General features: G+C 43.9%; 1 protein-coding gene across 1 annotated transcript in view; it reads right to left on the bottom strand.

Annotated features, from left to right (window-relative positions):
• GALNT8 (polypeptide N-acetylgalactosaminyltransferase 8) overlaps positions 1 to 25,802 on the bottom strand; it is a 137,622-nt gene that overhangs the window by 66,799 nt on the left and 45,021 nt on the right. Inside the window, exons 8-11 of the mRNA XM_063592961.1 lie at positions 23,988 to 24,173; positions 21,738 to 21,875; positions 21,072 to 21,167; positions 19,593 to 19,760 (exon numbers count right to left, since the gene is read on the bottom strand). Coding sequence (XP_063449031.1) covers positions 19,593 to 19,760; positions 21,072 to 21,167; positions 21,738 to 21,875; positions 23,988 to 24,173 — 588 coding nt within the window. The remainder of the gene's footprint in view (positions 1 to 19,592; positions 19,761 to 21,071; positions 21,168 to 21,737; positions 21,876 to 23,987; positions 24,174 to 25,802) is intronic.

Genomic DNA, 25,802 nt, shown 5'->3' with positions numbered 1-25,802 from the left:
GGAGGGAAATGTAGGAAAGAACTGTAACTTGAACATGTGGCTGAGCAGGTGTGTCTCTTGACAAACACAAGCACATGGAAACACTGAAGTAGGCCACTTGCCACGTGACAGCAACAGGGGCCTCCGAAGGCAACCATCCTGTGTGGGCTCCAGATCAGGCTGTCCCAGGAAACCAGAACTCACTACATATGGAAAAGAGCTTCCCAGTGACAAATCTAGAGAAGACAAGGGAATGAGACTTAGAGCATGCTAAATCCAGAAGTCACTCTTGTCATTATACAGATGTCATTACACAGACGAAAGAATCAACACACGGAGAGAGGAAACTACCTTTGTTTTGAAGCCAGTCTTCACACAACCGCACATCCTCAGCCCTTGGCGCAATCTCTATGGTAGTAGTCATTACAGGTGTCATAGCTAGTGTGTGTGGCCGCCTAATTCCCATTGTACTATCTATTTCTTGAGGCAGGGGATAATCTCACCTGCTTTTTAAAATTCTCTTGAACAGTGATTAATGCATGGTAATTAAAAAATAAATATTTGTTGAATAAATTAATGTAAGATCCAGAGAGGGAAAATCAAATAACAAGAGAATTTTCAAATCATGGTACCAGGTGAGGCCGGAGACTAGGGAATTAGGGTAACCAAGGGTTAAGGCATAAGCAAAAGAACAGCAGGTGAAGCCAGTTCTAAGCAAGATTAGGCAACACACAGGCCACATCCTCACTCCTGTGATATCAAGGCAGAAGTCTCCACTTCAGCCTCTGATTGGTCGGGGGCCAATCCTTCATAGGGTGTAACTGATTTGGAAGCCTCTACAGGGCACCTGGAGTGTTACCCAAATTCTTTAGCTTAATAAAAACCCTAAACAACATTGTAATCAGGGCTCTTGAGCCGCTTTCTTGAACCTGCTCCCACTCTGTGGAGTGTACTTTCGCTTCAATAAATCTGTGCTTTTTTGTTGCTTCTTTCATTGCTTCGTTCTTTTGGTGCTTTGTGCATTTTATTCAATTCTTTGCTCAATGTACCAAGAACCTGGAAAACTCACAATCAAGACTTTCCATCCAGTAACATAGGAAAAAGGGATCAGTAGTGATTTTTCTTCAATAAATATTTATTACTTTATCATCTAAGATAAAGTTATGTTTATTTTTTTATTTTTTTAAAGACAGGGTCTTGTCATGTTGCCCAGGCTGGTCTTGAACTGCTGGGCTCAAGCAATCCACTGGCTTCAGCCTCCCAAAGTGCTGGGATTACAGGCGTGAGCCACCATGCCCAGCAAAGAAAGATATGTTTTAATGAAAGTGATTGAAAGGTATGTTTTTCTGTTTCTTTCAAAGCGTATGTTTTTCTATTCTGCAACACTCCTGGAAAACCCATGTTGTAGTCCTCATTTAGGTGCTTACCAGTTGTGTGACCTTGGACTGAAATTAATCACTGAGAGCCTTAGTTTCCTCATCAGGAAAGTGCAAACAATGAGACCTATTTTGTTAGATTGTCTGAAGGATGAAAAATAGCATTTGCACAGCCCCCCAATACCCAGCACATAGTAGATGTTCAATAAATGATAACTCTTATGAGCCTCCCCCTAGGCGGGGATACTTCCCTTTGTACTCAGCTAGGAAACTTTTGACTCCATAATAACAGAGTAGCTCCAGCCTTCCAGGTTCCCTCCCGTTCTACCCTACGTGAGCAGAACTCTTTTCTTCTAATATGCTTCCATCTACCTTCTTTATCAGATCAGCTGATCCCTCTGCTGTGCTGAGAAGCTGAGGGCAAGCTCCACTCCACACAGAACCCGGCCTAAAAGATATTCACCCACACCACTGCTCTGCAGAGTTATCCTCTAAATTCTGTACTAGAAACTTTTATCTTTCGGCAGGTGACTTGTCTATATCCATAAATATGGACTAGTGAATAATGTTGGATTTCTAAAAAAAAATACTAAATTGAAAAATCAGACTGGGCATGAGTCATGCCTGTAATCCCAGCACTTTGGAAGGCCAGGGTGGGAAAATTGCTTGAGGCCAGAAGTTAGAGACCAGCCCGGGCAACACAGCAAGACCCTGCCTCTACGAAAATTTTAAAAAATAAAAAAATTAGCTGAATGTGGTGGCACATGTCTGCAGTCTCAGCTACTCAGGAGGCTGAGGCAGGAGTTTGAGGTTACAGTGAGCCAGTGAGCTATGATTGTGTCACTGCACTCCACCCCGGGTGGCAGACTGAGACCCTGTCCCAAAAAAAAAAAAAAAAGGTCAGGCGCTGTGGCTCACGCCTATGGTCCCAGCACTTTGGGAGGCTGAGGCGGGCGGATCACGAGGTCAGGAGATCGAGACCATCCTGGCTAACACGGTGAAACTCCATCTCTGCCAAAAACATACAAAAAATTAGCCAGGCGTGGTGGTGGGTGCCTGTAGTCCCAGCTATTCGGGAGGCTGAGGCAGGAGAATGGCGTGAACCTGGGAGGCAGAGCTTGCAGTGAGCCGAGATCGCGTCACTGCACTCCAGCCTGGGCCACAGAGCGAGACTCCTTCTCAAAAAAAAAAAAAGCTATAACAGCATATATAAAGGATGGTCCTAATTTCATGAAATACATAAATATGTTCAGACACATAGGTTCAAATAAAAAATATGAAAGTGAACAGAATTTAGTATTATTACATCCAAGCAGTAAGATTATGCATGGTTTTACTTATTTATTTTGTGTTTATGTGTTTTGGAAATTTCTACAATACAATGAATGTGGGGTTACTTTTACAGTGAGAAATAAAACAAGTATTATTCATTCATTTGTTTCTGTACGCACTTCTTAGGGAGAAGGCAGAATGGAAAACACTTCCATTGGCTGCTGTGTTTACCCATATGCCCCACAGGGTCCCTGTCCTAGGATTCACCCTCTGTCTTCTTTGCTCTTTCATTCCATGCAGGCAAATTCATTTTGGGCTCCCTTTGCTCCCAGTTCCACATCTCTATTTGCTCATAGCCACATCCCCGGAACAGCTCAGGCCTCTCGAACAGGCAGTGTCCACTTTTCACTCACCTCCTTAAACTCCCTCAATGGGAGCCTTCTCCACATCTCCTGCCACCCCTTCCAGCCCCATCCTCGATTCCCAGGGGTCCTGCTTTCTTTTATGTATCATTCAACTTGATTCTGCCAAGTGTGAGATGAGAAAGAATGAAAATTAGGACTGTAGGTGGGAAGAAGGGAAAAAAAGAAAGAAACCCATAAAATTCAAAGGAAGCACGACTAAATTGGTGGAACTTTGGTATATTTAGGCCAGGCATCCAGCAGCTATAAAGTCTCGAAAGACAACAGAAAGGAGTTCACAGCGTCCTTTTTTTTTTTTCTCTTTTCTTTGACCCTGGTAGTAGGAGGCAGGTGACTGTGTGTCTGAAAGAGAGTAAACAGGATGCTCCTTGTGTAAGGACACCTACTTTCCAAGGACAAACACCACCACAAGGTCCCCTCCAGACAGGAGGGAGAACACCTAGCCTCCAGGCAAGCAAAAATTCCTCTTTCCTGTCTCCAAAGCCACACCTGCGGAGAGCGTATTTACTTTGGTCTTTCATATTATCTGACTCATGGGTTTAATTAAACTTTCTATCTGGCTATGTGTCTTTTACTACACTTGAAAAAAAAATCCCAGCTGTGGCTTTAGAACTGATTTGCACACCCAGTCTAGAGGCTCATTTATAATCACAAATATCAGATGTCTGATGACAGAGTTAAAGGTATTACTGATTAGAATAACGTTATAAGAGAATCTCTGTTCCTCTACAAAGTTTTCTTTTTTTAAACTTGGGATGTTTGTCTCTCTTCTTGTTGCTATTTCAGGGAAAAGAACTGCCAAATGGAGTTTTTCCATCTTTGACTTAAAAAGGGGTGTGGGGGGGTAGAAGCTCGTCCTTGTTATAACATGAGTGCCAACAGTTGGCCTGGAATCAGTGTTCACAGCCAGATTTTCAAATTCCAGTAACCAGGAGTCCGTAATGAAAAGACACCCACAAATGCCTCTCTCTGAGGCCTCTGGCCAGGAGGCGTGGGGACCTTTGATCCTGTCTGGAGCCAAGAGACCCTAAGGATGGAGTGGAGACAGGCAGAATGCTGCCAAGAACTCGGCTGGGTGTGCTTTCCCAAAGCACGTCTGAGGTAAAGTCTGTCTGTCCCTGGATTTGCCAGACCCCTCCACACCAGGGCCAAAGGCGAGCTGGATTACAGAACAGGGACCTGTTTGTTGTTCCACATTGCTTTCAGGGAGCAAGTGGCCAGCAAGTCTATTTGCCCAACCTCAGCCACCCCGCCACAGGCATCTTGGCTGCTCTCTGAAGAACCTCCCTTCCTTGCCTTTTAGGTGGAAGTGGCCCTGAATTGCTGTTATTTTTCCAAACTCCTCTGTGCATAAACAAGATGTTTGGAAAAGCTCAGATGGCCACGGATCTGCTGTGTTGGCCACTGACTGTCACTTGCAGGGCAGCACTGGACAGCATCAGCAGATGTGCTTCTGCCTGGCTCTAGACCTTGCCTCAACCACCAAATCCCACCCCTACCTCCACCCCACCACCTCTCCCTCTCTTTTTAAGAGAACTTGGCTACAGGGAGTTCAGACTGGTAGGGGTGAGGTAGATGAGATGCCTTCAGTAATTTTAAGGGTGTTTCTTATCAGAGATGTAAGGAATCCTCCCTGTTCCCAAAGGGTTCAAGGAAGAAATGGGGAATCCCATAGGTGGGAATCTGCCTCTCCTAACAGAGCTCTTCTCAAGATCCTAAGAGCTGGGGTAGGCTCCAAAGAAGAACCCTATATGGAAAATTGTCTGTCCATGATTAAAGGTCCCCTGGGCAAAGTATTTCTGAGTAAAGACTCCCTGTTGCTTCCTCTGACTGAACACAAAGATGCACACGAGCAGATTAGCCCACAGATCAGTGGGCAGCCAGGGCCGGCTCCGCGGGAGCTAGGTGCATCCTGCACACAAAAGCCCTCCCATCTGAGGGTGAGCAGAGGCGAGGAGAGCCTCCGGAACCCTGCTGCAGGGAGGAGAATGAGAGTAGCAGCAGCCACAGGCTCTTTTCCTGCCTCACTCAGCCACCGCTGGCCTGCCAATCCCCAGGCTTAGCTACAGACATGTTTACACTGATCCACTGCCTGCCATCGCCAGAGGTTCCCATGGCTGTCCAGGGCCCCTGAGCCCACTGCAGTGGCTACTGGAGGCAAGTGTGGCTCCTGCCTACACTATCCCTTTCCTCACTCGTAAGCCCTGCTGTCCACTGACCCTGTGGCAGCTGCACCTCCAGCCACATCCATCCCATAGTGTCCTTCATCCACCGAACTGTCTTTGCTGTTGCCACCCCTGTGGCCCCAAGCCAGTGCTTTCCTACCCCCTCAGTCCACCTCCACTGTTCCCTATGCCATGCTGGGGAACTCATGAGCGAGCGTTCTAGGCCAGGAAGGCAAACAAGGCCAGGCAGGTAGCCAGTCCCCAGGACAGCAGTCTGCCCAGGACCAGAGTTCCAGCCCTCTCTTTCGTGTGTGACCTAATGTCTGGCTCCAGCTGGACAAGAGCAGCCCACATGAAACTGACAGAGCCCCAGGTTTTCAAAGCAGAGCACAACAGAGCATTTGTGCCTAGAGCACCTGCACCACAGGATCCATGGCACCTATCCCATATCTGGGACCAAACTCCAGGGAAAGAGTTCCAGTAGACAGGGAAGGGACCCCATGATAAAGGTTGGGGCTGGGGGCTTCAGGAAGAAAGGGGTTCCACAGGTTATGATGCTAGAGTTGGAGCTACTCCTGGATTCCTTCTGTTGTCATTGTTACTGCCATCTGCATTCTTAGATTTCCTCTTTCCCCAGGGATCAGAGGAAGCTGGGAGGTACATGTTGCTCCACTCCATCTTGAGTGAACTCCATCTTCAACAGCACTCTCCTGCCCTGGAGAGAAGCTCTTGAAGATCATAAAGCCACTGGACTAATTGTTGGAGATTGTCACTGTGGTGACTGTGACCCAGTGAGGGCCCACTAGACACTGCGCCTGGGCTGCTGTCTACCCAGCCCTGCCTCTCACAGCCAAGCACCGCACATACACACACAGGCATGAGAAGGTCACAAAGGCTGCGGGGAAACTAATTGTTTCCAAAGCATTTTGAAACACTTGGCTTATTAAGAAATGTTTTCCATTTTTTATTAAAATACCTAAAAGCACCACATTTTTATTAAAAAATACCTGAAAGATTCGTGTTTAATTGTTTAATGATGAACCCACAGCAGTAAATTGAAGGAGACTGCCTGGTAGGTTTAAGCAATGTTAGGGCAGGATTTTCAACAATTCCCAACAGATAGTATCTTTGGGGCTCAGGAGTAAAAAAATCAAAACTTTCAGGAATTCTCCAAATCATAAGTTTCTCTTTAAGTATTTCTAAAATTAATTATACTCTTTACTCATTGTTTTGGATATTTAAAAGTTATTTCATAAATAAGAAATATTAAGTTCAATAACATTTATAAAAACTATGGTCTGTAGCAAATATTCAAACTCTGGGACGTTCCAGCAAACATTATTGTGTATATTCAGATAACGTAACATTCAGGTACCCTAGTAAGGCTAGCAGCACTAGATAGACTCACAGGTTGAAACTGCCAGTTTAAGAACATGTTTCGCTTCCAAAACTTGATATTTCTTACAATATCCTTCATAAGATTTGTATGAATATTTGCATAAAATATACCGTGCATAAAAAATACTAACATGTATTTTACTTGCAACAATTACTCAACATTACAAGCAGACAAATCACAAACACATTTATAACATGGCTATTGCTACATATAAGGATGTTAAACTGATTAGATCATGACTGCTTTTCTTTTTCTTTGCACTCCTGTCCTGGTTTTCGAAAATATCAACCTTAATCTTGGACTGTGTCTGTGTTTTCTGCTCTTGCGTTCCATTGGACATCAATGGTTTCATCAAACCAGTAACAGCTCTATGTCGCTTGCAAAACTTTAATTCTCACTGGAGAATTATAAAGCTCTTTTCTGTTTTCCCCATTTTTCAACTGATTTTTCTTTGAATTTGGGATTTGGAAAAAGCAGAATTTCCTGAGCAATGCTAGGAAGGGATTCCCATATGGAAAACCTGGTCAAGATCCACTGCAGACCCATCAGGAAGGCCCACAAGCAGGCTCTCTGGAAAGCAGAGTAGAGAGCTTGATGAGGGGGGAATAGCTGGGACTCGGGGGCTCCAGGACAAAGTCCTTGTGACAACAGTAAAGCACAAGCCCATTTTCATCAATTTAGTCTCAGCTAGAAAATGCCCTGGAAGCAGAACCACCAGCCTCACTCAGCAGTTAATGAAGAACCTTCAAAGAGTGAAAGAAGGTTGACAACTTACTTTGAAAGGACAAGTCCTGACTTAGCTTTTGTGACTTGTAAGACAGAGAAGGAAAATACTAACATTAGGGAATGTTGACATATCTGGTTTCATTAGTTAAAGTTAAAACTATACCTACTTCTTATTTTGTTATACAAAGTTGAGTTTCTTCCTAGTTTTTTTTTTTTTTTTTTTTTTTTGCTATGGAAGCCAAAGAGCTTTCTGGTGATATTGACAGATTTGGTTTTTATAGTTCCAACGAGATGGTAGATTTGGAATCCTGAGACATAAAATGTTTGTGGGAAAAAATTGTGTTTGTTAAAATTATAACTTCAAGTCATGAGCAGTTGATTTTACCCTTTAATCCTAGTGATAATTAACTCAACCTGACATTACAGACCTCACTCTATTTCATTTAATCTTTATAAAAGGACTTCACAAATTTCTTTAAATTTAGAAAATTAGCTAAAAGGACATTTCCTATTGTTAAAATGTATTACATGTAAAATAAGGGAACTCTGTAAGAGATTAACTTTAAAATTCTAGAATGTCAATGCATTATGGCATGGCTCACAGCTCTGTACCCTTTAGGTCTTACACAGATGAGGAAGTTGCTCCCTCTGAAGAGAGAATCGGGATGCTCAAGCCTCATGTAGGTGATGCTTAGGGCCTGGAGAAGAGAAACAACCAGGCACATGATGGCAGTGACCCCTGAGTCTCCAGGCCCTGCTCCCTTTGGAAAAGTGCCAGAATCCTAGGGAAGCAGAGGCTGCAATAAAGAGCGGGATAGATCCAAGCTGCATTCCTGGGATTTGTTTGAAGTCTGGCATTGTAGGGAGAAGAACAAGCAAAGCTGCCTTGTAATTTTAGTTTTGGATAGGTGGAATGACAAGAGGAACAAGCCTGTTACTTTAGGGCTAACAAGAGAGGAGCATTTTGTAACAGTAAACTGTGGTTCTTTAAGGCTGCTCTAGTGTGGCTTATTCCCATAAGGGGATAAATTGGGTACGGCCATCTGGAAATTGAGAGGTAATGTGGGATGGGGAGAAAATGGCCATTTGCAAGATGCCCCAGGGATTTTCACTTTCTGAGCCAAAGAAAGGGAATGAATGACGGGTCCACAGTTCCAGATATCCAACTCCTAGAATCAAACACAGACTTCTCTGTTGGAGTTTTGGTGACCTTTCATACTCCAGGGTCATCGACTAGTTTACTCGTCATATTAACTGTTGTTTACAAGGTAACACTGACCTACAGGAGAGCTCCAATGTTCCCAAAAATCAGAGAGAGAGGGGTCAATAAATAATTAACTTGGTTGCCAAGGGAACAGCTTCCTGAGTGGACTGAAGACAGCCGCTGAGACAACCTTCACGTGTCCTGGCCAATGAAGGTTGGAAGTAGACAGTGACCAGATACGCATAATTCCATGTACATCTTAGGACAAGGAATGAATAGGTGGTTTTAGGGCCAAGGAAGCAAATCAATACCTTCTTTGTCATAACTAGCAGGCTACCCTCGAGAACAGAGCTGCTGGCGGAAGCTCAGGACCTCTGGGAAGCTGGGGAGCCTAAGCAGCTTTCTGTATCCTCACTGTAAGTGTGAGAGAATCACAGATTTCCCTCAAAGAATAAAGTACACCAAACTTGAATTAAGCTGCTATTGCTTATCATTGCAGTTAAAAGGGAAGAGATTTTTAGTGTCTATCTAGATAGGTGTTGAGTTTGTTTAATTTTTTTTATTTTTAAACAATTTCAGATGTACAGAAAAGTTGCAAACATAGTACAAAGAATTCTTGTAAACAAACCCTTTACTGTTCATCCAGATTCACTTTTCCACATTTGCTTGATCATTCCCAGTTTCATCTGTCTATCTATCTATCTCCATCCAGCCACTCCTCCATCAAATCTGTCTACTGCTCCATCCATCCATCCATCCATCATCTATCTATATAAAATCTCAGAGATAATGTCCCTTCCTCTCAACTCCATCCAGTGACTATTTTGTAAAATAAAGAACATTCTCTTATACAGCCAGAGTACGATGATCAAAATCAAGATACAATGCTATTATCTAATCAACAAACCTTCTTCAACTTTCATCTATTGTCTACTGCTGTCCTTTACAATCAAAGGGGGAAAAAGCCCTCAGGTCCAGGATCTAATCCAGGATCACACATTACATTTAGTTATCTCGTTAGTCTCCTTGAATCTGGAACACTTCCTCGGTCTTGTCTTCCATGAGTTGATATTTTTGAAGCATACAGACCATTTCTTTTGAAGAATGTCCCTCAATTTGGGTTTGATTGATGTTTCCTCAAGATTATAGGTTCAGGTTCTGTATTTTGGCAGGAAAACCATAGAAGTGATATTGTGTTCTTCTTGCATTATATCAGGAGGCCCATGATATCCGTTTATCCGACAACTGATGATGTTAACGCCAATCACTCAATTAAAATTACCGTTATTTATTTTAATACTCAAATTGTCCCAGATTTGGCCAGTGGAAGCCCCTTCAACCCGACCATTGTGGTCTGTGACAGGTCCCCATAATTTTCTGAGCAGTTTATAACTTTCTAAAATAGAAAGATATCCCAGCCCCAGCCCTAAAATAAGCTATTTCTCCAAAGGCTTGTAATTCCTTTCACTGGAAAATATTTAGAAACAAGATCTGCGTGCTGCATGTTAGGTGTGATCAATGCATGTGTGCATGAGTGAGTGTGTATGTGTTCATTTACAATATGGAAATATAGTTAGGTTCACTTATTTTTGTTTACACTCCATTTTGGGTTTCTATCTTTATTGATTTTATATATTTATATTTTAAGCATTTGAAACATAACACGGTTCTAGAAGTCAAAATTATAGAAAATATACAGTTAGAGAAATGTCACTCTCCCCACATCCCTTCTATCCCGTTCCTATTCCCAATTTTTTCTGCCCTATTTCCAACCACCACCACCTATTGTAACCAATCTCATTATTTTCTTATTTATTCTTCTTATGTTTTACTTTGCAGAAATGAACAGATGCAGGTATATTTTTCTCTTATTTCTTACCTAAAAGGTACATAGTATAGATACTATTTTTCTTTTCCCACTTAACAAAAGATACTGGAAATCACCCCATATCAGTTCAGAGAGAGTTTTGTTCTTTATCATAGCTGCATAGTACTCCATTATATGGAGGTATTCAATTATTCTCTGATGTTCAGCCACATCTTTTTTTTTTCAACATTTCTCAGTTACAATGAATACTGCAGAGTCACTTTGTGCATAAGTATTTTCTTATTTTTAAGGTAAATCTCTAGAGGTGGAATTACTGGCACAAATAGAAAATGTACATACTGTTTCTTTAGATATTGCTAAATATCCCCAGTTTGCCTTATGTATAAGATTGCCTGTTTCCCACAGCCCTTCCAAAAGAATGTGCTGTCTTACTTTTTAATTTTTACCAATTTAAGTGAAAAGTATCTCAATACAGTTTTAATTTGCATTTCTCTACGAATGAGGTTAAACATCTTTTCATATGTTTAAGGGTATTGTGTCTTTTATCCAACTTTCTATTGGGTACATGCTTTTTCAAAACTTTGCTGTGAACTGCATTTTCCCTTCAATTTGCCAGGCAGAAGCTAGAAATTATACATTTGCTTAACATTCATCTTGTCCCTTGATTTTTTCATAATAAAATCGTATCTGCAGTAGTTTTAGTTCTTGATATGGCAGTGTTCATAGTGAAATTTTAATCAAGCTATTTATAACCTGTACACTTTTAAAAGTTCATTTTTATAAGTTTTAACTGATTAAATTCTGTACCAAATTATCACTGTCCTGCTTGCCTAAGGCCTGAAGAAAACCTAATGATTCCCCAAATCATTTCCAGGCAGCCCTGACACGGGACTAAGAGAGAAAAGTGGCCCTCTGAAGAAGGGGTTCTGGGAGCACATGCTTGAAGGGTAATCCCACAACACACCACACGCACAGGACCATCCTACCTCCTCCCCCACCATGGTGCCCGGTCCCACCAGCCTCCAAAACCTTGCCAAAAATTGGCAGGCTGAGATACATCTTCCCAACTCACCAACTAGCAGAAAATATTTATCCAGTGGGCAGCCATAGAATCCTTGGTTTTAAGATTTTGCCTGCAATCTCTTCTTTGCCCCCAACAAGCGATGCCCCTCTGATTCAAGCCTCATCTTCTCCATAATTTGCAAGAGTAGGAGGAGGGAATAGGTAATTAAGTCATTAAATGTTATGACCTACTAAGAGAAAGGCTTTGATGGCCCCGGATTTTCTTACCCTTCTCAACACACTGTCCCCTAGACAGCTGTGATGAGTCGAGGTGCCTTCTCTCCTCCCCTCAGCCTCCAGAATCTCTTTGGTGTGGGAGAGACTGATCATCCAAATAAAACTGCCATGGAAGGATGAATGGAGGAATGTTTAAAAGTCACTTATCTATTTTCTGCATCTCTCAGGACAGTCCAGGCAGGAGGGAGAATTAGTGCTACCTGAAGAGGTGTCACGCTGCCGGCCTGAGGAGGGCCCAGCCTCTCACGTGGAGTGGCCCCCGGCAGCCTGGGGAGTCCCCAAGCAGATGAGCTGGGGAGGAGGTGTGGGGCAGATGGCGACAGTAGCTGTCGGGAAGGAAGGCTAAACATCGTGGGCAGAAGTCAAAGACAAACTTCCATCCTCCTCCTTCTCTCCCCACGTAACAGCCAAAAGATGCTGGTTATTTCAAGGAGTTTCCAAGAATGGCATTTGATATATATCACGACCTTCCCAGGGAAGCTGGGGACGAGGCATCAGAGCTTCCTCTCCTCTCTCCAACAGAGACACCCCGGCACACGCACAGGCCCCACCTGAAGTCGCCATAAACAGACATACACATGCTTTCTTTCTCATTGAGAAAGAAGCTGGGAGTGTTAGGAGTAGAAGCCATTCCACTTGCAAGAATTGATGACCCAGATCCAGCGCCATCTGAGGATCACTGGCTGTTGGTCTGACCCCAGTCTCTGACAGTGTGCTGGATTTCCCACACTTGCGTGGTACAGGTCTGGAGCACAAGCACGTGGCTACCCGAAAGATCCTTCTTCATCTCCAGACACCGCTTGGTATCTCTGTTTATGACTGCTCCTCCCTGGAGGGGAACAGAGACAGAGCCAAGGTGCTGAAATGCCTCAGTAATTCATCATCTCTTCTAGCTCTGCTCTCCCTGCTGTGCTCGGCCACATTCTTGAGGGACCCCTCAGTGCTCCACAAGTCATCCAGGGAAGAAAGGGAAGCAGAATGTAGGATGAGATCACCCCGTGCTTCCTCTACCAGCCCCATGGCAAACTGACCAACCAGGCGATGTTGCGCTGGCTTCGTGGGATGCCCTCAGCCTCTCCTGAGATGGAAGCATTGGGTCAGTACTGACTACCATGGAACGAAGGCATCTGTGAGAACCGTGGGCCTTCTCAACTTGGCCCTCCTCTCCACGTCCTCACCCCTGACCCCATGAGACCCAGCAGGGTCACCTTCACCTTGTGCTTCTCTCCCTCTTCAGGGAAACTGTGTTGTGGGCCTGGAGCAGGAGCTACATTCAGGAATCTCAGCCTCTGAGGCAGCTTCCAGCCTCTCCTATTGAGGGGACTTCGCCAAGGTTTATAACTGGGAACATGATAGGCTTTAGTGCTACAAAGTCAGGGCTGAATCCTTGCTCTACCACATACGAACCGTGTGGGCTTGGGCAAATTACCTAATCTCTCCAAGTCTCAATGTCAATCTCATCTATAAAATGGGTTTAGAGTTAATCTTAAGGTTAAAATTAGGGTTAATATTGATGGACCATCTTGGGCCTGACACATGAAACATGCAACAAATCTTAGTTCATCTCTGCCACTCCCCCACTCTAATAGGAGAAGAGAAAGGAAGGGCCATCCTTCTCTTTGATCCTATGTGATTCCCACAACCTCCCTGAGCTTCTTCCCCCTTATCTTCATATCTCAGCAACTGACACTCCTGCCATCTGTCCAAACTACCGTCTCTCCTGGTCCTGCCCTCTGCTCCCGGCCCTCTCTCTCCCACGTCCCTCTCCACCCATTGCAGGACTCACATGATCTACATTACTGCCTGGGTCAGGCTCTTTCCTTTTTATGCCCTGCACTCTGCTATCATCCTCAGGGTGCATGACATTCATTCTGATGGCTAGTGAGAAACCCTGACCTCACTGTTCCCCTTCAGACAAACTGCCACCAAGTTCTTGAACACCAAGTGGGACTGACTGCAGCTGTAACATCTCCAAATTTCTGCTTCCTCTCTCACCATCACCTCCCTGCCTCTCATCTCTTCCAATCACAAACTACCTCCAACAGCCCTTGCTCCCCCAAAATTTGCCTGTCCCTGGACTCCCCCCAGCCCCAACCACCCTTTCCTCCTCTGGGCACCCATCCAGCATTGGCCATTCAGGGCAACGCTTCAGATTCTGGAACTTCTCCTCCACCACTGCCACCACTCCTCTCTCTTTGCTTCCAGACCACAGAGTGCTTGTGGACAGGGTCTGCCAACTGAGCAGGCCTGGCTCATAAACCTGCCCACAGCAGCCTGGCCCCAGGGCTCAGCTTACTCCTCAGGGTTCCTCTTCCAGGCCTCCTCAGCATGCTTTGTCTGTCAGCCCCCACCTGGCACTCACTTTAACTGAATGTCAAGAACACCACACTCCTATTCAGTCTTCCTGTCCCCTGCAAGCCATCAGCGATCCTGAGGACACAGCCTCACAGATGATCTCAAAAGAGCGGCCCCACGCCCGCCTCACCCGCCAGCAGCCCCCCTCTGTTCCCTGAGCCCCAGCCATCCGCGATGCTAGAGAAACACTCTTCCTAACATCCATCTTTTATTTCTCCCTCTTTGCAGATTCCTTTTCTACTGCCTTTAAACATGTCCAAATGTCACGATATTAGAAGGACAAAATAAACCCAGACCTTAACTCTACTATCCCTTTCAACAAACATTCAGTTTCTCTCCCTTTCAGAATCAAATTCCCAAGCAACGAGGCAATAGCACACAGTGGTTAAGATTCCGTGTTTGAGTGCTGGGCATTTACTACACTGTGTAGCCCTCAGCAAATAATTGGACTCCTCAGTGCCCCAGTTACTTCATGGGTGAGCTAGTGATCACATTTCTCTTATAAGACTTACGTTTTATAAGAACTAAATGAGATAATGTTTAACCCAATGCATGGTGCAAATATGTATTCAATAACTCTTGGTCACAATAATTTATTATTGGTCACAATAAATTATTGGTCACCATAATTTATTGTGACCTTTTAGACAAAGTCAGTGGTCTGTTTTCTATTTCCACTCAACTTCCACGTGACGTGAGCTTTGACAGTGTTCCACACATCCTCTAGTTTCTTCCAAATTGTGTTCATCTGGATCTTACACATTGTTGTTTTGGGTTTGATTTTTTTTGTTGTTTGTTTGTTTTGTTTTTGCTTTTTTTTTTTTTTTCTTTTGAGACAGAGTCTCGCTCTGTTGTCCAGGATACAGTGCAGTGGCATGATCTTGGCTCATCCGGGTTCAGGTAATTCTCCTGCCTCAGCCTCCCAGGTGGTTGGGATTACAGGCGCCCACCACCACGACCAGCTAATTTTTGTATTTTTAGTAGAGACAGGATTTCACCATGTTGGCCAGGCTGGTCTCAAACTCCTGACCTCAGTTCATGGTCTGCCCGCCTCGGCCTCCCAAAGTGCTGGGGTTATAGGCATGAGCCACCGCGCCCGGCCATTTTGGTTTTTATTTTGGGGTGCTGCGTGTCAGAGTTTTTAAAAGGATTTTTCTTTTTCTTTTTCACTTTTACAAAAGTAATAGATGCTTCTTTTTTAACATGGAAAACATTTTTAAAGTATATAAAATACTTTAAAATAAATGGTCAGGGCTCAGGGCACATGGGCTGCTGGCAGGTGAGGTGGGCATGGAGCAGCTCCTCTGAGATCATCCATGAGGTCATGTCCTCAGGATCGCTGATGGCTTTCAGGGGAGGGGATGATTGACTAGAAGTGCATTTATAGAAAATATATTTTAAAATATTTTATATATAAAGTATATAAAAGCACTCATAACAAGATAATATTTTATATGTGGTCTTTACATCTTGCTTCTTTATATAAATTTAACATTCTATATACATCTTTTCCAATTTTATTAATTTTTTGAAATAGATTTCTTGAGAACATCATTTGAATGGCTATATAATATTCAGTTCAAGAGATGAGCAAAACCTCCCCTACTGTTGGACATTTAATTTTTCCTTGTGTTTCACTGTGATAAGTATTAAGATATTTTCTACATTAATCCTGGCCTATGTTCTGTACTATTCTTTAAGTAAAGATATTGTCCTAAAAAAGAATCAGTGCCTTAAAAAGGGTTGTAGTTAGTTTGGGTTCTGAGGAGTGTCTGGTTTTCCTACACGTGGGCAAGTTGCTTCTGGAGCCGTGCCAGTCTCCATGCTCACCAGTGGTGTGTGGGAGCACTCCCTCCCCACTTCCTCTTTCCCCACACTTCCAACCCCTCACCACGAGTGCTCTCCTCCTCCTCACTATTCCTCACTACTCCTCACAGAGACCCTCTTTGTATTGTGAGCTGTTGCTTCACCCCGAAGATGGATGACCTTCTCCAAATGCCCCCTTATTTCAGTGGCATCACTATCTTAACGCTGTGCTCCTCAACTTAAAGTCCATGTGTCTGACTAGCCCTTCTCTTCTTGAACTGGGTCCCCGCCCCATCTCTGGCTCTCTTGTGAGTCACAAGGGTCATAGCCTCCTCTGGTACACCCAAAACACAGAATCATGAAATCAAAGAAAACGAAGGGATGATCTAGTCTCATCTCCCTCTCAATTTTGGAAAATTTCTTTGGTAACTTTTTAGTAAATTAATTTGTAAGTTGTGCCTACAAAGTAAAGTGAGAACCAGAAGAGCCCAACATTCAATCAAGTATCATTTTTCATATCTGAAAGAATTGTAGACCTAAGAGGTAAGATGGATGGAAAAGGATTAGATGGAGTGAACCCACTCCACACTAACATTAGGTAACACACCAGAAATTAAATGATCACCTCCCTTTTCAATTTTTGTGGTTCTTGACATAGTGGCCATAGAAATGGACCCAGCCTGTATGTTAGAATGGTTGGCAGAATTTCCCTGGATGTTCTGCCTTCCAGATCTCACAGCCAACCCAAATCTCTTTTCTGTCAGTAGCCTCAGTCAGCTGAGAAGGCGATCATCCAAAATTTTCTTGGCAAGGCAACCTTCAAAATGTTTGGAATGCATAATTATTTATTTAGTAACGGTAGGCTGTTATCATGAAAAGAAAAAACACCAAAAAAAGATATGAAAAAATGAGAAGAAAATTTTATCTAAAAATATTATTTCTTTAGAATACATTGTATCTTTAATTCTTACGAGGTTTAGGATAAAGTATAGCTATTAAGGGAATCAAATACATAGTACTTGCCAAAGATTCTGTGTATATTTACTATTTTTAAGTACTTGTATCTAAGAAAATTGGCATCTTACAGATTAATCTTGTGATAGCAATTTTAAAATGTGTATTTGAGTAATTAAATTGGTGACTCGATGGTGAAATTTTACTGACTTTATAAACACTTCTGAAGCATTTAAGAGAACTTAAGAATTGAAAAATTTAAAGTCAGGTAATTGAAGTTCTTAAGAAAGGAAATTTAACATATTAAATTTGTAAATACAGCTCATCATGTTTAATGGAATTTAATTTATTAAATTAAAAAATCTTCTTTAAAGGGGATTGTCAAAATTTGTTAGGCTTATAGATAAAATAATAAAATTTGTAAGCTGAACTTAAAAGCTTAAAGAAAAACCATGATTCTTTGAACACTCCTTTGCACCGAGTACCATGCTAAATGCTTCACACACACTATCTCATTAAATGTTTTAATTTATAACTTGAATACAATGAATATTAATTTTTTTAAAACAAAGTAAACTTGTTGTAGTTTTCTTCACATGAACAAAAAAGATATGATTAAGGACATCAAAAACTCATATTTAGCACCCTAGGCCTGCCAGATGCTCAGACATGCTGTGCTTGGTGACTGCCATTGACAGAGAACTCACCACTATGCTCAGCAGCCTATTCTTCTGTAGGAAACCTGAAGCTGTAAGGCCTTTAGTAAGTTCTCCCCTTGCTCCTACATTAAGTCAAAATCTGCCTCCTTAATCTTTATCTGTGGGTCTCAATTCTGCCCTCCTGCAACATTAAACAAATCTGCTCCCTCTTCCTCACAAAGACAGCATCACCTTTTCTCTATCCATAAGCCTAACAAGCCTTTCAAGCTAATATCTCCAGGCCTGCCAATCTTCCATTTGCTCTGCAACCATTTGTTGAGTGCCTGCCATGTTCTAGGGGTTGTGCCAGATGCTAGAGAAAAAACAGCAAACCCCAGGCCCTGCCCTCCAGCTCACAGCCAAATGATGAAAAAAGTGAGCAGACAATTGCAAGAGATGGTGAGACCAGGGCTACAAAAGCACCCCTGAGAGCACCTAGAGGAACCACCCAACCGACTCCTCTGGGGTCACGGAAAGCTTCCCAAGGGAGATGATGTCTAAGGCCAGGGGAACACTTTGTAGTTGGCCTGGTGAAGAAGCGGGAGGAGAGGGAATAATACCTGCAGAAAGGCCTAAGGTCAGAGGGAACCTGGATTTTCATTGAATTACATGTAGTTCCATAGAATTGGAGCTTAAAGTGAGACATCAGAGCCTGAGAAGACATTACCCTCCTCCTTCTAATTGATATTGTCTAGTTCAGGGAAGCTTAATCTAGGATCCAAAAAACCTCTGAAACTGTAAGCAAATCTTGCACATAAGTTCATATGTATGTTTTCCTGGAGAGAGACTCCATAGCTAGCAATGAATTCTCAAAGGGGTCATTAACTTTGAAAAGTTAGAAACTGTTGAACTAGATTGTCCGTGTGGCACCTGAACCAAGCATAGTACCGCATTCAGAGACACAGTCAGAGACAGAGCAGTAGCTCCCTCCAGGAGGTACTGCCCCTTCCTAACGAACTGGCCCAAGACTGCAGAAGCTTTTGGAGCAAGCCCATCCATTATAAATTCCCCACAGACTGTTGTCAGCCAAGACCCTCGCGTCATCAACACATGAATTCTGCCAGATTCCCTCCACCCTGTCCTTGGTCATTTGATATTGAAGTTAAAGGCAGAGCTTCTACATTAGCCTCTGTCAGATTTCAGCGTAGTATTCCACACCCTCTGATAATCATTAATAATAAATGGATCACAATGGCTAATGCGTATTGAACACTCTTCTGCTCCAGGCACCACGTGAAATGCTTTACACACGCTATCTCATTTAATCCTCCCAAAAGTCGCATACAGAAGATATTATCATCTCCATCATTTTATAATGAGGAAACTGAGCTTCAGAGAGGGTAAGGAAATTGCTATACTGAGCTAGGACTTGTGCCCAAACTCTCAACTGTTCAGCTACAACAGACTCCAATATTTCTTCTCCTTAACCACCCTGCCTTAGTCAAGAGACTCAGTGTTTCTTACCAGTTCCCTGTTTCCAATCTTTTCCCTACACGGGGCCACAAGAAGTAATTCTCCTAAAACACTATCAAATCAGATCTGAACCTTTCATATACCTATCCTTTAAAAAACACGTAACTCGCCGGGCGCAGTGGCTCACGCCTGTAATCCCAATGCTTTGGGAGGCTGAGTCGGGTGGATCACGAAGTCAGGAATTCAAGACCAGCCATGGTGAAACCCCGTCTCTACCAAAGACACAAAAATTAACTGGGCATGGTGACATGTGCCTGTAATCCCAGCTACTCGGAAGGCTGAGGCAGGAGAATTGCTTGAACCAGGACCTGGGAGGCAGAGGTTGCAGTGAGCCGAGACTGCAATATTAGGTAACACACCAGAAATTACATGATCACCTCCCTTTTCAATTTTTGTGTTCTTGACATAGTGGCCATAGAAATGGACCCAGACTGTAGGTTAGAATGGTTGGCAGAATTTCCCTGGATGTCCTGCCTTCCAGATCTCACAGCCAACCCAAATCTCTTTTCTGTCAGTAGCCTCAGTCAGCTGAGAAGCCACTGCACTCTAGCCTGGGCTGCAGAGCAAGACTCAGTCTCAAAACAAAACAAAACAAAACAAAACAAACAAACCAACAAACAAAAACACATAACTCACCGGTTTAAAATCCCAATATATATGCAGTCCATTCTTAGCTGCCTTGGAGCATGGTTCTAAGGTGGGCTTCTCCGCCTTGCCAGGGTCTGTCAGGCAGCGATCACTAGCACTGGCCTCTGCAATCAGTTGTCCCACATAGAGCTCCCCAGTTAGGTGATAGTAGACATTCTAAAAAAAAAAAAAAAAAAAAGCAGAGGGCTCGCCATAGGCATTGTCAGCCAGCAGGAGACCCTAGCCCAAGAGACAGCAGGAAGAATGATCTTGGGGCCCCTAGACACCCAGTCACACCAAGAGCACTGAACCTTCCTGGACAACATGAAGCAACCTCTGCTTCCTTCTCCTTAGTCTCTCCTTGAATCCAGGGAGAAGGCCAGGCCTAGGAGGGTTCCAACAGAATCATAGCTTACATGGATGAAGAAGCTTGTCTTTGAAGAAAAAGCAAAACTAAACTCCAGAATCTGTCACTGCAGGCCTCAGCTATGGGTTTGTTGTCAGAAAACCTTTCAAATTCCTGGTCTGACACTATCTTGCTCAGTGAGCTTGGACAAGTAGGTTATTAATGTGTCTCCATTTTTTCAACTAAGTGCAAATGATATCTATTGTGCATGCCTCAAAAGGCTGCTATGAGGGCAGCATGCAAAGTAAGAAGATAGATGTGAATATTGTCCCTAAAAAAAAAAAAAGTCCAGCCAGGTGCGGTGGCTCCCGCCTATAATCCCAGCACTTTGGGAGGCCAAGGTGGGCGGATCACGAGGTCAGGAGAGCGAGACCATCCTGGCTAACATGGTGAAACCCCGTCTCTACTAAAAAAAAAATACAAAAAATTAGCCGGGCATGGTGGCAGGTGCCTGTAGTCCCAGCTACTAGGGAGGCTGAGGCAGGAGAATGCCGTGAACCCAGAAGGCAGAGCTTGCAGTGAGCTAAGACCGCGCCACTGCACTCCAGCCTGGGCGACAGATCGAGACTCTGTCTCAAAAAAAAAAAAAAAAAAAAATATCCCCTGACTGCACCTTCCACATGGTGCCAGGGCCCTTCCATCCCTTGGAGGAGCGTCTGCTCAGCCTCTATCCTCTCTAGCTCTGTTTCCTTCTCTATAGGAGAAGCACAGGTGGCTTCACCTGTCCACTTTCCCAGGCTTTCCAGTAGCAGTGAGAAGATGGCGGGAGCAGTGGGAGGAGGGGAAAAGGAAGGGACCAGAGGTGATTGTCAATGCAAATATCACCATGGAGAATGAATGTGACAGAGCATAGCTTTTCTACCTATCCTCCCTGTAACTGAAATGGAACTACGTTGCCATGGCTTTCTGAAGAAACTAAGACGTGCTCAGTTACAAGTGCAGGTCTGGGTTTCACCTTTACCCAGGATGCTCCGCTCCTGCCTCCCCATCACGTATCACGGAGTCCAGACCCAGCAAAGGTTACCAGGGGCTGAGCCACGACAGACTTGCCCAGGCAGGGCCAGGAAGATTGTGGAAGATACCTGTGAGCTGAATTCATGGCAGTAATACATGATGGGGGTGTTGCCTGGAACGGGTCCCTGATCCAAGCAGACATTTTCATCCAATAGGTTTTTCATCTGAAGGGGACAAAACACACGGCAACACTGTTAGAAAGGGCAGAGAATGAGGCGCCATCCCTCCCAGGGCCTACATTTTCCCCAACACACCGAGGACACCAGGAACGACCAGCCACAAGGAGCAGAGGGCTGGGGTCCCGGCAGGCATTTTCTAAGCACTGGGAAACAGACCAACGCCGAAGGGAGGCGCTGCTGCGCTGCCCACATCCGGGAAACACCCATCACCTCAGACCATCACCACACACACAGGGAGGGGCGCCTCTGCAGAGTTCAGGCGGACAAGGCCAATCGCTGCAGCTGCTGGAGAAACGGGGGCGGGGCTGGGCGGGGCGGGGGGAGTCCAGGCAAGAGCTACAGTTTTCAAGGGGAGTAGAAGCAGAGAGAAGGAAAAGAGATGGGGATTGGGGAGCAAGGGACAAAAGGAAACTGAGAGGGTTGAGGGCGAAGAGCTGAGTAGAAAGCTGAGGTAGGAAGGGCGTCTTGGGCAGGACAGGCAATCACGAGATTCAGGCCGCATTGTCTTTCACAGTCAAACATTTAAAATCCAAAGTGCAATTTCATAATACATACTCTTCCATAGCCCACGATGGTATGGATTGGCTTCAAGAGTGGATAAACATTTTTCAGGTACCAGTCAAAAGTTTTACATTTCAGTTTTTGCCGGAGTGCCATTCTGGAAGAAATGTCTCCAAAATCTATTCCAGAGTTCTGTAAATAAAACGCCAAGTGTTTCTGTGCTTTGATTCATGAAAGCTCTGTTAAAGCGAACTAAATATGGCCTGAGAAGGACTCCATATTTCTGCATGTGAGTCCTTGTGGATGGACTGCAACCAACTTAATGGATAGACAAGATTGAAACCCTAACTTAGGACTATGCACCTGTAACAATAGCTGGGTCTTGGCCAATCCCAGCAGCCATACTTCAACCATTCATCCATTGTCCAGTGTTCAAGTGTTCAAATAAGGCAAACACGGAGCTGTAACCAATCCAGCTGTTTCTGTACCTCACTTCCGATGTCTGTACGTCACTTCCCTTTTTTTTGGTCTATAAATCTTCTTCCACCACATGGCTGCGCTGGAGTCTCTGAATCTGCTGTGATTCTGGGTGCTGCCGCATTTGCGAATCACTCGTTGCTCGGCTAAACTCCTTTAAATTTAATTTGGCTGAAGTTTTTCTTTTAACAGCTCCTTCACTCCACCAGTGGGTATGGACCACGCATGATGGAACTGAGTATTTTTCTGATAGCCTGTGAAGTAACCCTGATATTTTATATTTCCAGAGAAAGTGGAAAAACCTTAAACCCTAGAAAATTCTGCTCTTTCAAATTCTGCTCCTTCAAGGCCTGCATAGTGGGGCCGCTCAGGTTTATTTCTCCTCATAAGCTTACGCAGATTGCTCCTCTTTGAGATGATATTTACATCAATAAAACCCAACATACTCCTCATGATATGGCCAGAAAAGGCTTTTGGAAGGAATACTCTAATACCAAGATTTGGAGATTAAAGGAGACTTTTTTAGAAGTGATATTTGTGGGGAATCAATGTAAAATAATACTAAAGAGGCAAATTAGGAAAAGCAGAAACCATTTGTGTATCTGCCCTCTTCCCAGAATTTTCCTTTGGGGCTCATTGTGGATCATCCCATGTAAAAATTTACATCATCCTTTGACAGTTCAGTATTTTACAGACAATTCTTTGTACAGCTTGGGACAGTCACAATATGACTGTGTGGAAATAAAAAAGCTAGGGATGTCCTGGAGGGTACTTGTTTTCCTATCATACCTTGGTATACTGGGACATCAGAATCAACTCTTACCCATCTCTCTTCAAACAATGATCCAACTGTAAGAGGTTATTGGCAGCTTGGATTATGAAAGGAAGCATATTGGTATCTTTAAATGATAAAGAAGGCTCAGGCATTTCTGCACATTTTTACAATCTCCAGACCTAGTGATCCCAGTGTTAACCTGGCTCCTGACCCTAGGAGTCCTTCCAGACTTTCTCTTCTAGGTCCATCCACAGTTACCCACCATCCTGACTCCCTGTCTTTCTGGGGGCTACATTAGAAGCCACTACGATGGAGGGATGAGTTTGTCAATGAGATAACTCCTCCCTGTGGGCCAACACAGCTCCACATGCTCTAGCCCGGAGCCAGAGCTCAGGGACATGAGAGAGCACAGCATGACCTTAAGCAGCCAGTGTATAAGATGTGGGCTTAGCTAAGAAGGCCATCCTTGGCTGGGTGCAGGGGCTAACACTTTTAAACTCAACATTTTGGGAGGCCAGGAGTTCCAGACCAGCCTGGGCAAAATAGCAAGACCCTATCTGTACAAAAAAAAAAGAAAACTTAAAAAGGAATGCTATCCTCATTCTTGTGCATCCAACAAGATTACAGTGCCTTCTCCTACCACCCCACATCATACCTGCTATGTTTATATCTCTCATTATAAAAGAGAGATGAAGAACATGGAACTTAGAAGCCAGATTTCCTTGGTTTGAATCTTACTCCCTGCATTACCTTAAACAAGTTTCTTCCAACTCTCTGTGCCTCAGCTTCCTCATCTGTAAAATTTAGAATAATAAAAATAAAACCTATCCCCTACATATGTTGTGATGGCTAATAAGTTAATATATAGAAGGGTCCGGAATGCAGTACTGTACTGTTACATAAATGTTAAGAGCCATTATTATCACACCATCAGGAACTTACCCTAATTCTTTAGGGCTGCGATGGCACTTTTGCTTTATCCCTCCCCATTACATAACCGCCACCTCCTCCTCTTTCATTCTTCCGTGCTGCTGTTCAATTCCATGACTCACCTGGAGAGGTATGTTCCAGGCCAAGTAGACCATGTGTTTGTGCTCATCCATCCAGATTTCGGCCACTCGCAGAGCATTGCGCTTCAAGGCAGGGGTGAGATCCAAGGCGTAGGGCTTGTGGTGTCTCTCTAGGTGGGCAATCCGGGAACAGGGCAAAATCTCGACCTTCCCTCCACACTGCCACACCTGCAGAAGAAGACCAAAAAATCACCCGTGCTTCACAGCCAATGAATTGCATAGCTTATTGACACAAGAAGACTACATTTTAGAACCGTTTTTAAAGAATGTAAGCTCAGTCCTCCCACTCCTGCCTTTATATTGCCTCCTCTAACTTTCTTATCTAAATCATCTTTCCTTAGAAGTCTACTGAACTGCTTCTTTCCTGTCATTCAAACAACTCCTGAATCATACTTCTTTCAGGAAGTCCTCCTACATGGACCAAAGGAGGGGCTGCCTCTGCTCCCTTATCCCCAAGGAAAGTGCCCATGTCCTGAGAGGCACCATGCCCTGAGCCACTCTCACTGCACTAAGTTCCTCATGCCCCTTCTCTGCCTGCATGCTAGACAAAGGGCAATGTGGCAGACAGACGCCAAAGTGACCCCATGATCCCTCCTCCTGGTGTCTACAGCCTTGCCTGATCCCCTCCCCTTGAGTGTGGGCCTGTGACCTGCTTCTAACCAACAGAATATGGCAAAGATGGCAGGATGTGCTTGATTACGTGGATCATGAATACACTGCATAAGATTGGAGGGTCCATTTTGCCAAGAGATGCTCTCTTTTGTTGGCTTTGAAGAAGGAAGCTGCCATGCTGTCAGCTAACACATAAAAAGGGAAGACATTAAGAGTGGCTTCCAACTGATACCCAGCATGAAACTGAATGCTTCCTCAGCCTGGAAGACTTCAAGGATCTGAATGCTGCCAACAATAATGTGAGCTTGAAAGCAGATCTTTCCCCAGTGGAGCCCAGATGAGAACCCAACTCTGGCTGACACCTTGATGGCAGCCTTACAGAAGACCCAGCTAAACTGTGCATGGACCTCTGACCCACAGAAACTGTGAAATAATGAATGCATCTTGCTTTAAAACACTAAGCTGGTGATAACATCGTTATACAGCAATAGATAACTAATTTGCATAACTTGACCAAATGGCTTATGACCCAATTACAAATATTCATTTTTACCATCCTGATGGGTACAAAACATACTTGTCAAAACACACATTCTAATATTGAGCTTAGAAAATATGATGTTCATCTCAGTAGCTAATAGGACTATTTAATCACATTGGATAGACGTGATGTCTCCTGTGTCTTCTCTTCATGGTTGCCTAAGTGAGATGCAGTTTCTGGGAGGTAATTAGCCCACAGCAGTGGCTAGCAACCTACCACGCTCATGCCAATGGGAGCACCTGAGATAACAGTGTGTAGCTTAGGCCACGGCGGTTCAGTTAACTTATCAAGAGTGTCCAACTGAGTAGTCAGTCTCATTATCTGACTTTCAAATCGTTTTCATCCTTTTCTTCACTTCTTAAAACTCTAGATTCCCCTTCCTTTGCACCCTATTTCCCAGAATGATGGACCAAAAAAAAAAAAAGCAAGGCTTTGAAATCAGACTGACCTATGTTCAAATTCTGGTTCCATCATTGCACACCTGGCAGCTAGAGAGTTTTGCCTCTAGCTGCCAGGTGTGCAATGATGGAATAAGTTGACCCTCAACTTATTCATCTGCTATAAGGTCACAGCCACTATTTGGGTTTTCACCGGGATTAAATGATGCAACAAGGAATCAGTTATGGCAGCCTCTGAGATAACCT

This window comes from Pan paniscus, chromosome 10, assembly GCF_029289425.2.
Source record: "Pan paniscus chromosome 10, NHGRI_mPanPan1-v2.0_pri, whole genome shotgun sequence".
Classification (NCBI taxonomy): Eukaryota; Metazoa; Chordata; class Mammalia; order Primates; family Hominidae; genus Pan; species Pan paniscus.
The sequence above is the reverse complement of the archived record's forward strand: the minus strand, read 5'-3'. Positions and strand labels throughout refer to the sequence as shown.